Source organism: Schistocerca nitens, chromosome 1 (genome assembly GCF_023898315.1).
Source record: "Schistocerca nitens isolate TAMUIC-IGC-003100 chromosome 1, iqSchNite1.1, whole genome shotgun sequence".
Lineage (NCBI taxonomy): Eukaryota > Metazoa > Arthropoda > Insecta > Orthoptera > Acrididae > Schistocerca > Schistocerca nitens.
The window spans coordinates 12,215,565-12,230,732 of NC_064614.1; the positions used below are offsets into that span (position 1 = coordinate 12,215,565).

Below are 15,168 nucleotides of genomic sequence, written 5' to 3' on the forward strand. Positions count from 1 at the left end.
TTTAAATTTGGGAAGCTCGTGGATAAGTAATTTGAGTAATGGTGGGAGAGCATTGAACACCTTGCAGCTCATGTAGTGGACTCCTTTTCGTACAATAGTAAGGTTTTTTGATTAATAATGGAGGTCCATCTTCCTCCTGGTATTGTGGTTATGGAATGAATCATTGGTTTTGTACGATTGTCCATTTTTACCAATGAAACATAACAAGGAGTAGATATATTGGCATGCAGTTGTCTGTATCCCTAATTTTCTAAAAAGGTTCCTACAACAATGTCTAGGCTGGACTCTGACGTGACAAAAGTCATTGGATACCGATATGCACACATACAAATAGCGGTAGTGTCGCATACACAAGCTACAAAAGCGCAGTGCATTGGCGGAGCTGACATTTGTACTCAGGTGGCTCATTTTAAAAGACTTCCGACCTGATTACGGCCCACGACGGCTATTAACAGGTAGTTGGAGCTAGACGCACGCGACATTCCATTTCCGAAACCGTTAGAAAGTTCAATGTTCCGAGATCCACAGCGTCAAGAGTGTGCCGTGAGTACCAGATTTCAGGCACTACCTCTCGTCACGGTCAAAGCAGTGGCAGACTGCTTTAAGTTGCGAATACATAGAAAGAAGGATCCTTTATTGTATGACTATATGATAGTGGAACAAACACTGGTGGCAGTTACTTCTGTAAAATATCTGGGAGTATGCGTGCGGAACGATTTGAAGTGGAATGATCATATAAAATTAATTGTTGGTAAGGCGGGTGCGAGGTTGAGATTCATTGGGAGAGTCGTTAGAAAATGTAGTCCACCAACAAAGGAGGTGGCTTACAAAACACTCGTTCGACCTATACTTGAGTATTGCTCATCAGTGTGGGATCCGTACCAGATCGGGTTGACGGAGGAGATAGAGAGGATCCAAAGAAGAGCGACGCGTTTCGTCACAGGGTTATTTGGTAACCGTGATAGCGTTACGGAGATGTTTAGCAAACTCAAGTGGCAGACTCTGCAAGAGAGGCGCTCTGCATCGCGGTGTAGCTTGCTCGCCAGGTTTCGAGAGGTTGCGTTTCTGGATGAGGTATCGAATATATTGCTTCCCCCTAGTTATACCTCCCGAGGAGATCACGAATGTAAAATTAGAGAGATTAGAGCGCGCACGGAGGCTTTCAGGCAGTCGTTCTTCCCGCGAACCATACGCGACTGGAACAGAAAAGGGAGGTAATGACAGTGGCACGTAAAGTGCCCTCCGCCACACACCGTTGGGTGGCTTGCTGAGTATAAATGTAAATGTAGATGTAGATGTAGAAGTTAATGAACGAGAGTAGCGGCATTTGAGATGAGTTGTCAGTGCGGACAGGCAAGCAACATTGCTTGAAAAAATCGCAGAAATCAATGTGAGATGTACGACAAACATTTCCCTTAGGATACTGAGGTGAAAGGTGCAGTTAAATGGGGACTGTGGGAGGAGACTAGCGACGCGATTGTCTTCGCTAACACACAATATCGCCCGCAGCGCCTTTACTGGTATCGTGGCCCTGGACGACTGGAAAACAGTGGCCCGGTCATATCAGTCTAGATTTCAGTCGGTCCAGACCCCATGAAGCCTTGGACCCAAGTTGCCAACGAGGCACAGTGGAAGCTGGTGGTGGCTCCATAACGGTGAGGGCGGTGCTTACATGGAATGGTCTATGTCGTCTAGTCCAACTGAACCGGTCATTGTCTGGAAATGGTTATATTCGGCTTCTTGGAGACCATTCGCAGCCATTTATGGACTTAATGGGCCCAAACAATGGTGGAATTTTTGTAGATGACAACGCGCACCCGGCCACAATTGTTCGCGATTGCTTTGAAGAATATTCTGGATAGTTTGAGCGAACGATATAGCCATCCAGTTCGCCCGACAATAATTCCATCGAATATTTATGGTACATAATCGAGAGGTCGTTTCGTGCACAGAAGCCTACTTTCGCAATTTTGGACGGCTACAAAGGTAGCGTGGCGCAGTATTTCTGCAGGGAATTGCGACGACTTGTTGAGTCAACACCACGTCAAGTTGCTGTGCTACGCCGAGCAGAAGGGGTCCGACACGGTATTAGAAGGTACACCAATACGTCAGTCACCTCATTGTATAGTACAGGGTGATAAAATGGCTAAAAAAAAATGGTTCAGATGGCTCTGTGCACTATGGGACTTAACATCTGAGGTCATCAGTCCCCTAGAACTTAGAACTACTGAAACCTAACTAACCTAAGGACGTCACACACATCCATGCCCGAGGCAGGATTCGAACCTGCGACCGTAGCGGTCGCGCGGCTCCAGACTGAAGCGCCTGGAGCTGCTCGGCCACAGCGTCTGGCGTACAGGGTGATCAGCCGTTAACGCAGCCGCTTTCACGAAGGACGGCTGGCTGGACAGTCCGGCTGCTGTGACCGCTGGGCGCCCAGTGGCCGGCCGGAGTGTCCGAGCGGTTCTAGGCGCTGCAGTCTGGAACCGCGCGACCGCTACGGTCGCAAGCTCGAATCCTGCCTCGGGCATGGATGTGTGTGATGTCCTTAGGTTAGTTAGGTTTAAGTAGTTCTAAGTTCTAGGGGACTGATGACCTCAGATGTTAAGTCTCATTGTGGTGTCACCGCTAGACACCACACTTGCTAGGTGGTAACTTAAATCGGCCGCGGTCCTGTAGTACATGTCGGACCCGCGTGTCGCCACTGTGTATTCGCAAACCTAGCGCCACCACATGGCAGGTCACAAGACACGGACATGACCTCGCCCCAGTTGTACGGACGACATAGCTTGCGACTAGACCTACCAAGTATTCCTCTCATTTGCCGAGAGACAGATTAAATAGCCTTCAGCTAGTCCATCGCTACTACCTAGCAAGGCGCCATGTGTATCATTGCTAATTGCTTACTACTATGCAAGAGATGTATTTCAACAAGAACAAGACTACATTAAAGTTAAGTATATTAAAATCTCTCTTCTTTTCTTTATAGTTTTCATCCAGTCTCCTGTTTCAGAATTTACGCCCGTCTGCGTTAGTTTCGCGTGCACCTATCCACTCATTGTGTCGAGACCTTAGGGAATCGACACAACACTCATAGTGCTGAGAGCCATTTGAACCATTTTCGGCCCACAGTGAATACAGTACGGTTTTTAACGTAAGTTATTTATAACATACATAACATAAACACAGTAACAGGGAAATATATTACTCACATATATTGGACAAGGAGATACTGGAACTGCCTCCCTTCGTTGTTGAAGCGTTTATGACATTTCGTTAGGAAATTGCATATTACACTCTGTTGTTCCCTCAGAGAAATGGCAGCCATTTCTTGGCGAATGTTAGTTTTAAGTTAATCTAAAGTGTATGGATATCATTTGTGCATTGCAGCTTTTTACCCTCCCTCCCCCTTCCCCCCAAGAGATAAAAATCGCATGAGGTGAAATCGGGGAAACTCTGTTTTGAAACGGGTCATGAATTTCCAGTAATGAGACGTTGGCCCTATGTGCCGTCACAGAGTCCTGCTGAAAAGATGCGAAACCACATTCTTACTCAGTTAGCTGTCCAAAAAGGACAACAAAAAGTTTTCCACATATATCTCGCTGTTATTTGTTTCCTGAAAAAATAGGGTCCATTATTATCTCGCCGCTAATAGCAAACTACACTCCTACTTTTGATCATGCGGAAAATCCCTGCGTATAACGTTAGGCTTTACAGAACTCCAGCAACAGTTATTTTGTGAAACACGTATTAACTTGGGTGGAGCAATGATTTGTCCGAAAAAAAAGGTAACCGTCAGTTTCTCCGTCATGCTCCTATTCCGAATCCATTCACTAAACCGCAACCTTTTTGCAGTGTCACCCGGTTTAAGGTATTGCACTGCAGTTATGTCATACGGATGTAACTAAAGTGACTTTGGAGCCTTATTAACAAGGCCATAAATGATTCCCATTTACTGAGAAAGAAGTCGATCTTCTATATTCACGATCAGCGGCCAAGAACGATTCTCAGGACGTAAGGAAACAGTTTATTTCATGGCAGTAAACACAAGTCCGTTTTCAGTGGTAGTGACCGTGCCTGGAGGCTAATGTAAGAAACGATAATTGGCTGGTGGCCTAATTACATCAAGTACAATAATTTCTGTATAAATGCCTAGACAACAAAATAATTCTTTCCAGCAGGCCAACTGTAATAGAACAGCAGTTCAAGTAACTAGTTGTGGTGCGAAGTCAGACATTGGAAAGTACTTAGGGCTGCTTAAATTAGGCTGTCAATATAATTCAATTATATGATAAGTGCATCGGCAATGTTTTCTGGAATTAAATATCAATCACTGACAGCATCCATAGTAGACGAGAATTTAAGACCTCGGTATAATCAAAGTCAACAACTCGTAAAATTTACAGATCCAGGCTCTTGAAACAGCGTCGCAGGCCACACGTCGAGTGATAATGGTCAGGAGCCTTGTGTTTCTCCCGGGAGGAAGACTCGGAGGTGTAGCGCCGGTGAATTCCGACGCGTCTTCCTGGATGCACCGAAGTAAGCCGCTAATTGTGGAAGAGAGGTGGCTCTCGGCACCTGGCCTAGTGGTTTACTCGGCGAAGACGGTCTTCTGTGGTCTGCGTGCTGCCGTGAATGGCTTGCCCGTGGCAGAATACTCTGCGCACTTTTTTCAACCACGTGTCTATGCGCAATGAACCCGTCCCTGTACGTCCCGACCTCTAGCGGCGTATCTGACGCCTCCTGGTGGCTGCCTTCTTGACATGCCTGCCCGGCGGCCGACACGCTGGCCCCCACCCGCCTTACGGATCTGTTGTGCAGGTGACCTGCACGTTTAGGCGCTCAGTTGAAAAACTGATTTTCTAGGCCTTTCCAGAGCATGCCCTGTGCAATCCACATTTCTTCTTCTCTAGGGGCATCAGCGCAAGCTCAGCACTCTGGGATGCTGACAGAACAGGTGCCAAAGGACAAATAATAAGGGTCATCACAAATTGGTTTAGCCTTTTTGTGCTCAGTAAGGCAAGACAAGCGCCGACATAATGCGGAAACGCCGGAGACATCAGTAACATGCACATTCTATTGTCAAACGGAACATCTGTAGCACGTATCACTGACTGGAAAGTACATGACAGAGGAACACACAGCGATCACTACGTAATAATTATACACACTGCTACACTCACAAACACATTCACTCAACAACCGCGATCGCTGCCAACAGGGCAAACTAGCCGACACTAAAAGATATAGAAAAATTCCCCTCGCACACCACCTGAGGAAGTATAGATTACACTACACTACAGAGAACCGCTGCAGTCTACAAATCAGTGACATATGTAAACAAAGTATACCGTGGAGGACGTTGTTAACAAAAGAGACAAAAGACTATACTACCAACAGGCAAAGACAAAACAAGAAAAAGAAGTCAGGCTGCAGCAATACCTTCAAGCCAAACGACGATACAAAAACGAATTACAAAAAAACAAGGCAGGACCGTTGGGATAGTTTTGTCCGGACTGGCTTACTGAACAACGTATCTGGTGAATCCTTCAGAAAACAGTCTGAGAGACTAAACACCAAAGGTAATGTCAACATTAAAGCGACAAAACGGTACAGTGAGGTAGGGCTGGAGATTCTTGGCAGAGTACCTGCTAAACAAGCTACTATCACACGATGACCCTACACGCCACCAACGCCACCACACAGACCTAAGAAGGCAAATGGGCACTAATTACATAGTTGGTGGAATCACTACTCCTCTCGTTCGTGAGGAGGCTGCGTTGGCAATAATGAAATTTAGGAAAGCTTCGGGCCCAGATGGAGTTCACTTAGGAAACAATAAAACTACTGCACCACTGATCGTCCCCTATCTGAAGGACTTACGTAATGCCTGTTTACTGCAAGGGAGAATAACCGCCTATTGGAAGGCGGCCAATGCAGTGCTTATCGAAACATCAGAGGACAAGGACTCAACATAACCAAAATCATATAGACCTTTCTACTGAATGTAAGGTGAGGCTGCAGTGCGACAGGCTAGTCGCACAGATAGCTTCTGGGTCGCAGTTCACATCAGCATAGGTTCAAGCCACAAAGGTCAGTAAATAGAGCTCTACAGAGAACTCAGAGCACTCGCGACAAATACACTCCTGGAAATGGAAAAAAGAACACATTGACACCGGTGTGTCAGACCCACCATACTTGCTCCGGACACTGCGAGAGGGCTGTACAAGCAATGATCACACGCACGGCACAGCGGACACACCAGGAACCGCGGTGTTGGCCGTCGAATGGCGCTAGCTGCGCAGCATTTGTGCACCGCCGCCGTCAGTGTCAGCCAGTTTGCCGTGGCATACGGAGCTCCATCGCAGTCTTTAACACTGGTAGCATGCCGCGACAACGTGGACTTGAACCGTATGTGCAGTTGACGGACTTTGAGCGAGGGCGTATAGTGGGCATGCGGGAGGCCGGGTGGACGTACCGCCGAATTGCTCAACACGTGGGGCGTGAGGTCTCCACAGTACATCGATGTTGTCGCCAGTGGTCGGCGGAAGGTGCACGTGCCCGTCCACCTGGGACCGGACCGCAGCGACGCACGGATGCACGCCAAGACCGTAGGATCCTACGCAGTGCCGTAGGGGACCGCACCGCCACTTCCCAGCAAATTAGGGACACTGTTGCTCCTGGGGTATCGGCGAGGACCATTCGCAACCGTCTCCATGAAGCTGGGCTACGGTCCCGCACACCGTTAGGCCGTCTTCCGCTCACGCCCCAACATCGTGCAGCCCGCCTCCAGTGGTGTCGCGACAGGCGTGAATGGAGGGACGAATGGAGACGTGTCGTCTTCAGCGATGAGAGTCGCTTCTGCCTTGGTGCCAATGATGGTCGTATGCGTGTTTGGCGCCGTGCAGGTGAGCGCCACAATCAGGACTGCATACGACCGAGGCACACAGGGCCAACACCCGGCATCACGGTGTGGGGAGCGATCTCCTACACTGGCCGTACATCACTGGTGATCGTCGAGGGGACACTGAATAGTGCACGGTACATCCAAACCGTCATCGAACCCATCGTTCTACCATTCCTAGACCGGCAAGGGAACTCGCTGTTCCAACAGGACATTGCACGTCCGCATGTATCCCGTGCCACCCAACGTGCTCTAGAAGGTGTAAGTCAACTACCCTGGCCAGCAAGATCTCCGGATCTGTCCCCCATTGAGCATGTTTGGGACTGGATGAAGCGTCGTCTCACGCGGTCTGCACGTCCAGCACGAACGCTGGTCCAACTGAGGCGCCAGGTGGAAATGGCATGGCAAGCCGTTCCACAGGACTGCATCCAGCATCTCTACGATCGTCTCCATGGGAGAATAGCAGCCTGCATTGCTGCGAAAGGTGGATATACACTGTACTAGTGCCGACATTGTGCATGCTCTGTTGCCTGTATCTATGTGCCTGTGGTTCTGTCAGTGTGATCATGTGATGTATCTGACCCCAGGAATGTGTCAATAAAGTTTCGCCTTCCTGGGACAATGAATTCACGGTGTTCTTATTTCAATTTCCAGGAGTGTATTAATATTAAGTGATATATCTGGCGCTTTTGACAACCTTTTATGGCCTGCACTACTCACAAAGTCAAGACAAATGCAATTCCCAAAAGCTTTATATAAAACCTTCCTCGACTGCTGCAAAGACAGAGTTGTAGAATGCCGATGAGGCCACAGAAGAGTTGTAAAAAAAAAGTCACCAAAGGGTCCCCACAGGTTTCCATATACGGAATGGACCCATATTCTGGGATATTGCTATTGAGCCGCTGCTAGACAACCTGTTCGGAGATGATGATACAGCAACGGGGCAATAGCGTACGCTTATGATTTGCTCGTAGTGATAACAGGAAACTCAAGAAGACCCTTAGAACAATAAACTAACAATTGCAGCTAATAAAACGGTGTACATAGTACTGGGACGTGAACTTAAAACAATCAACAGCATCAAGCTAAATGATCTAACCTTGCAACGCAAAAGAGTGACAAGATATCTAGGTTTACACGTTGACGACAAACTGAAGTTCACTGAACGTATCAGACATGAAACCGACAAATCAAAGAAAATAATGCATAAATTAGCAATATTAGAAACAACAAAATTCAGACTACCTATAAAGACAATACATACATATCATATCCCAATATTTGAATCGATAGTATGCTTTGCAGCGAGCACCTGGTCGCATCGATTGACGCTTGTAACACACAAAATCATTGTGAGACGTGGCCAAAGAAGAGTTCCGCTCAGGATGTCGGGAGCTTTCAGCACAGTATCGGCAGAGGCACTATGCGTTGCGACGGGAGTGTGTCCGCTCACGTCACCATCAGTCAAAGAGCAGCAGCATACCGATTGAAGAAAGGCAGATGCGACAAGGTATTTGATATTACAAAAGAGGACATCACAGAAATGCGCCAACTAAACCGCTCGCGAAATGCCTGGCAGAAAGAATGGGATTCGACAGAAAAGGGGCATCTCGTCTACACCTTTTTCCCAAACATCAAGGAACGAGTGAGGCTGAAACATGTAGATAACGAACGTGGCACAGTTCATTTCCTCACGGGCCGTGGTCCATATCCAGAACATCTCCATCGGTTTGGTCTCAACAGAACACCCACGTGCGCTTGCGGAGAACTAAGAAGTCCTGACATGTCCCTTTACACTGTGACAGATTCACACACATACTAGCCCGAATTAAGTATGACAACAAAGGACAAGATCTACGACAGCCAGACGATTGGAACATACTGAATGTCATAACAGATAATTTGTGCATACGTTAAACGAATTATACAAACAAGAACAAACACAAGCGCAAGTAAGAGCAAACACACAAACTCGGGAACAGGATACTTGGAATGACAGAGTCACAGACACAAACACAAAAATAGACTCTGATGCTGAAACAGATACAAGCAGTGAGATTAATATACAGACCTACATGTAAGGTAACACTAAATTAAGGATCACAGAAATCGATCAATTTTCATTTCGGTATACGCAGAAACGTCTTGAATAATACGTGTAGTTTAAATGATATAATTGTTATGAAGCTTAGACAAAATACTATCTCTACTGGAAATGATGCAATTGGTTATTAAACATAGGTAAGGTTTTACCTTACGGACAACACAAACACCATGCCGAACTTGTAGAAATAAGGAAGTCAAAGATGCACTAATAATGTACCAATTATGCCCTTGTGTAGACCACATATGACCTTGACCAATTTAATATAAGAGTAATACAATACAGGTCTGTACACATAAATTTATCAAACAAGTATAAAAGATATTTAGTATGCTACCTCTAATGGCAGGCTCGATGATTTGCCGAGCGCTCACACCCTAGATAGCTAGGTTATGGGATCTCTAATAAAAATGTATTTTACTATTCTGTTTTACTTCTCCTTCTTAAATGCAAGATTCTTATTATCTTAGAAAATTTTTCAGAATTTATAATGTGTAATAAAATGATATGTCATAACCTCTTTCTGTCTTCCTAAATTTCTATCTTCTATTCATAAACCGATAATTTTAAGATTCTCATTTACAATTACTCTTAAGTTTATATGCATTTAAAGCTTTTTTATTATTAATCCTTATTACAAACAAGAAATTTCAAATAAACTCGCAAGTACAATTTCATATTGTGAAAATATGATCTGTCTTAGTATCTAGATAGCGGGGCATTTGTAAATGGCAGCAGCAAATAAACAAAAATAAATAAATAAGTTCTTCCGAGAGTATTGTACGTGATTGTCTACATTTCACGAAATCTGTTTATCAATAGATAAATTGTATTCCGATTAGGGACTTAAACATCAAGCAATTTCTCTTAATATAATGTCCTTACTGCGTGCACTGATTCTGTACACATGTATGAATTATTCAGGAATACCCTATCGCAAATAGAATCCTTATATTTCGCAATTTCAGTTGAAACACTTTCACACAATACACAGTATTGCGTCGTCTAACAAACAACTGCTACCTACGCAAGGTTTCTAGACGAACAAAGGTCTCGCAGTGGAGGGGAAATATACTCCATACCAGCGCCGCCAGCGGCTGGCTGCGGATGAGGTGACAAAATCCCCGACTCTGGAGTAGTGATCGCCAATATATACAGGATGTCTCACGATTCCTATTGCAGGGTTGAAGGGGTTGTACAGGGGACTTTGCAGATAAGCTTGTGATAAAGAGCTCATGTCCAGAAGAATACCGCTTGGATGTAAAATAACTTTGCAGATAGAATCACTTTAAAATCTCCCACACAGTGGACACACTGAGCTCTCACTGTGTGCTCTAAGGGAGCTCGTGGCATGGGCAGTGTTTCGAGTATTCGTGACTAGTTGCTCTGCTGCGTGACGAAAGACGTCCTCTTCAGAGTCAATGGAGCGGCGCTCCGCGCAGCACCAGTCAACCCTCCTAATTGGAGACGTACTAGTTTCTCGCAGCCGTTGTTCTAGTTCTAGTCGGACGAAAATGGTATTTGATGTCTGGGTCCCTTACAGCTCAAGTGGTGGAAATCACATTATTCTTGCTCCGAGTTACTTAATGGCTTCGCTGCCAACAGATTGATGACTCTGCTTACAGCAGAAACTTGTGCTTCTGTTTGTGCAATTGTTATGTAACTTCGATTAACACCATTTACTCTAACAGAATGCACCTTTTTTTTGCAAACTAGCAGCATGCCGCGCATGAAAAATAGGTCCGGAACTTGTTTTATAATGGTTGTAGCCTCGACATAAGTTACACTGAGAAATATCTTCTTTTTTTTTTAATTTCTTGACGCTGACTAGTTTCGGACACCTGTGTCCATTTTCAAAACATCCGTATCGCAAGTGTGACAGTACAGACGATAGCTTACGTATAATTTCCGTGCTGTATGGTCTGTTTACTGTTGCTGAGTCGTCCATAGTGCCACCCTGAATATCACTGCAGGGGCAGTTATTGTACACAGGCTGTCGCCTGTATTGTTACTCGGTACGGATGATGTGAAAAAGGAAGCAGGTGTCCGAAAGTAGTCACCATCAATAAATACAAAAGTTACTTCTCAGTGCAACTTATGACGGAGCTACAACCATTTACTTAAAGAATGCCACTTGCTGAAGAAGATCCCGATGCAATCTAAAAAGATACGGGAAAGCGGAGTTACGTCACGGCTCTTATTACAAAATGGACTGATGGCGGTGCCCACGTCTCAGTTTGTGTCCGCACTGTGAAGAGGGAAATTTCAAAGTGATATGGTGTTCGTACTTATTCGTATAAAAACGGTACATTTCCGGACATGGGTTCCTTATCAAAACTTTATCTACTGAGTAACCTGTACAGCCCCCAGAAACATGTTACAGAATCTGAAACTGTATAAACGACCAGCGCGTAACAGTAGCCCATCAGTACACATTCAACTTGACAATGGCCAATCTTCTGGCAGTTTACCCGTTTGAGACGACTGTAAGTTCGAGAATATTTTATTCAATTTTACCGCCCCGAGACTGGGCATTATTGCATTGTAAAACTTGTCTTTATCGATTCTACGTTGAACACAGGCAACTAAGCATGACCTCCCTTGGCTGATGCTTCCATGTTTGTAGACGTATACATGTGAACTGCTGTGTTTGGTGTTGGCAGGTGTACTACCCGATCGTGTTCAGCCTGTACAACCCGCACGTGGTGTACACCCTGCAGGGGCGGCCGCTGCCCCCGGAGGCGGAGCAACTCGTCATCTCCCGGGACACCGGCTTCTGGAGGGACTTCGGCTTCGGCATGACCTGCCAGTACAGGTGAGACAGCACAGCCATGCGCAGGCACTCGCCGGCGCCATCTTTTACTCTGCACCGCACTGCTGAACCTCAGGAGAGGGATAGAATTGGTGGGCCAGGCTGCCGCACTCCGCTACACCTGTCCAACACATCATGTGTTCGTAACATACCGTTACAAAGTTCAAAACCATTGTACAATATGCATTAGATGAGTATGTGCCAAGCAAGATCGTAAGAGATGGAAAAGAGCCACCGTGGTGCAACAACCGAGTTAGAAAACTGCTGCGGAATCAAAGGGAACTTCACAGCAAACATAAACATAGCCAAAGCCTTGCAGACAAGCAAAAATTAGGCGAAGCGAAATGTAGTGTGAGGAGGGCTATGAGAGAAGCGTTCAATGAATTCGAAAGTAAACTTCTGTGTACTCACTTGGCAGAAAATCCTAACAAATTTTGGTCTTATGTCAAAGCGGGAGGTGGATCAAAGCAAAATGTCCAGACACTCTGTGACGAAAATGGTACTGAAACAGAGGATGACAGACCCTAGGCCGAAATACTAAATGTCTTTATCCAAAGCTGTTACACAGAGGAAGACTGCACTGTAGTTCCTTCTCTAGATTGTCGCACAGATGACTAAATGATAGATATCGAAATAGACGACAGAGGGATAAAGAAGCAATTCAAATCGCTCAAAAGAGGAAAGGCCGCTGGACCTGACGGGATACCAGTTCGATTTTACACTGAGTACGCGAAGGAACTTGCCCCCCTTCTTGCAGCGGTGTACCGTAGGTCTCTAGAAGAGCGTAGCGTTCCAAAGGATTGGAAAAGGGCACAGGTTATCCCCGTTTTCAAGAAGGGACGTCGAAAAGATGTGCAAGGGAAGTTCACTGAGGCTTTTTGCGGATGATGCTGTGCTATATCGAGAGGTTTTAACAATGGAAAATTGTACTGAAATGCAGGACGAACTGCAACGAATTGACGCATGGTGCATGGAATGTCAATTGAATCTCAATGTACACAAGTGTAATGTGTTGCGAATACATAGAAAGAAAGATCCCTTATCAATATAGTAGGTCAGCAACTGGAAGAAGTTAATTCTATTAATTATCTGGGAGTACGCATTAGGACTGATTTAAAATGGAGTGATCATATAAAGTTGATCGTCGGTAAAGCAGATGCCAGACTCAGATTCATTGGAAGGATCCTAAGGAAATGCAATCCGAAAACAAAGGAAGTAGGTTACAGTACGCTTGTTCGCCCACTGCTTGAATACTGCTCAGCAGTGTGGGATCCGTACCAGATAGGGTTGATGGAAGAGACAGAGAAGATCCAACGGAGAGCAGCGCGCTTCGTTACAGGATCACTTAGTAATCGCGAACGTTACGGAGATGATAGATAAACTCCAGTGGAAGACTCTGCAGGAAAGACGCTCAGTTGCTCGGTAGGGGCTTTTGTTGAACTTTCGACAACATACCTTCACCGAGGAATCAAGCAGTATATTGCTCCCTCCTACGTATATCTCTCGAAGAGTCCATGAGGATAAAATCAGAGAGATTAGAGCCCACACAGAAGCATACCGACAATCCTTCTTTCCACGAACAATACGAGACCGGAATAGAGGGGAGAACCGATAGAGGTACTCAAGGTACCCTCCGCCACACACCGTCAGGTGGCTTGCGGAGTATGGATGTAGATGTAGAACGCTAAACATTTCGGAAGGCACGTAAGACTAACAGGGCGACCACGTGGGACTCGGATTATACTTACGGTACGTGAAGTTTAGAGCTCAAATATCAATTCCACAACGCCCGCGATGCAAGTGTCAATTCTCGAGAAAATCGCCTTTCGAGTTTTTCGAACGTCTTTAGTACCTCAAAACTAAAGTCGCCTTTCCACAGGCAGCTCTGTGGTAGAGTGCTTGCCAGTCAAGTTGGCGGCCTGGATCCGATTTCTGGTTGCTGTAAATTCAGAAACAGAGGTGAATCTTCTACGAGCACTTCCGTAAAGTGTAAAATACATAAAGATGAGAAACAAATCCATGGTGCTAGAGACCGCTAGTCGGCGAATCGCTGGTTCGAGACTGGTTTAGGACATTATATTTCGTTTTCCTTGTTCGTTTCGAATAACTTTGTCATTTAAATACAACATTCATAAAATATGCAATAATTAACATACATCAAACTGTCCCTTTTCTTAAAAAATCACGTATACTTATCTATAGTTACATATCACACACAAAATCCGAGTTTGCATTGCAAATATAAATTCTTAACTTCCGATCTTTTCTTTAAAGGTGTATTTTCCACTAGAATTTCCATCAAGAGTAAGATTTATACAGATAAAATCAATACAAAACAATTTTTTATGTTTATATATTTTACTCTTCACGGTAATCCTAGTGGAAAATGCACTTTTTAAAAAAATTAACTATGGCCAGAAGTGGAACCTGGGACGCCCACGAGGCAGACAAGCAGTCTACCACAGCGCCACCCTCCCTTTCCACAACGCGACCTTGAATAGTATTAAAGTCTCTCATAAAATTTCGAACTGGATTTTCTTGAGAATTTTTTGATTGTTGGTACCTGATTTGTCGCACAGATATTTGAGTTCTGGGCTTAAATATAAAATTTAAAAATAAATCTGGTTGCCGTGTGCCCTTGTAATTATTATAGTGATCAGTTTTCGTTACTGTCCTGTTACAATGCTGGTTTAACTGGTGATTAATTTGTAACCTTATCCAGCTTCTTTCTGACTTTAAAGAAAACAGCAAATTATCCATTACCTTAATAATCATCTCAGAACCAATTTCCAGGGCATTGTTATGGTTTTTTGGCAAAAAGAACATTTGCAGATGGAGTGGTGCAGGTGTGAGTTGACGCATCTCACCACTACGTGGTTATCGACCAGCAGCCGGCGTTAGTCACGTAGTTGTCGCCATTCTGCCGGCCAGACGAAATCAGTCTGCTGGATCGGCGACGGCAGGTTGATCTGTGGTGGATGTATTGTTCTGAAAGTACCCAGGGTCTAAAACTATACCCAAGACCTTGCATTCTGCAAAGTGGAAGATTCGTCCTCCGAACAGTACCTAGGACCTAGTAAAGACATTTTCCCGCAATATACTTTCTTCTACGAATATTAGTGAAGCAGGATATGCTAGGGAACTTCTGTGGAGAGTGTCACTTCATAGTGTCACAAACCCCCTGGGCACCACAGTTGCCATTTATCGATATTATTGAGCCTTCGTGGTCTACGTTTGGGAAATGTTACGTGGTCGCTGTCCACCTCCATCATCGATATCTGACCTTGCCACTGTTTTGGAGGAAGAGTGATATGATTCCGTTGAAAGCTGTACGGGTCCTGGGCTATA

The 15,168-nt window shown here is 45.2% G+C and overlaps 1 protein-coding gene across 1 annotated transcript in view; it reads left to right on the top strand.

Annotated features, from left to right (window-relative positions):
• The window catches only part of LOC126241377 (chondroitin sulfate N-acetylgalactosaminyltransferase 1-like), a 380,337-nt gene that overhangs the window by 304,113 nt on the left and 61,056 nt on the right, over positions 1–15,168 (top strand). Inside the window, exon 8 of the mRNA XM_049948001.1 lies at positions 11,672–11,823. Within this exon, the coding sequence (XP_049803958.1) occupies positions 11,672–11,823 (152 nt within the window). The remainder of the gene's footprint in view (positions 1–11,671; positions 11,824–15,168) is intronic.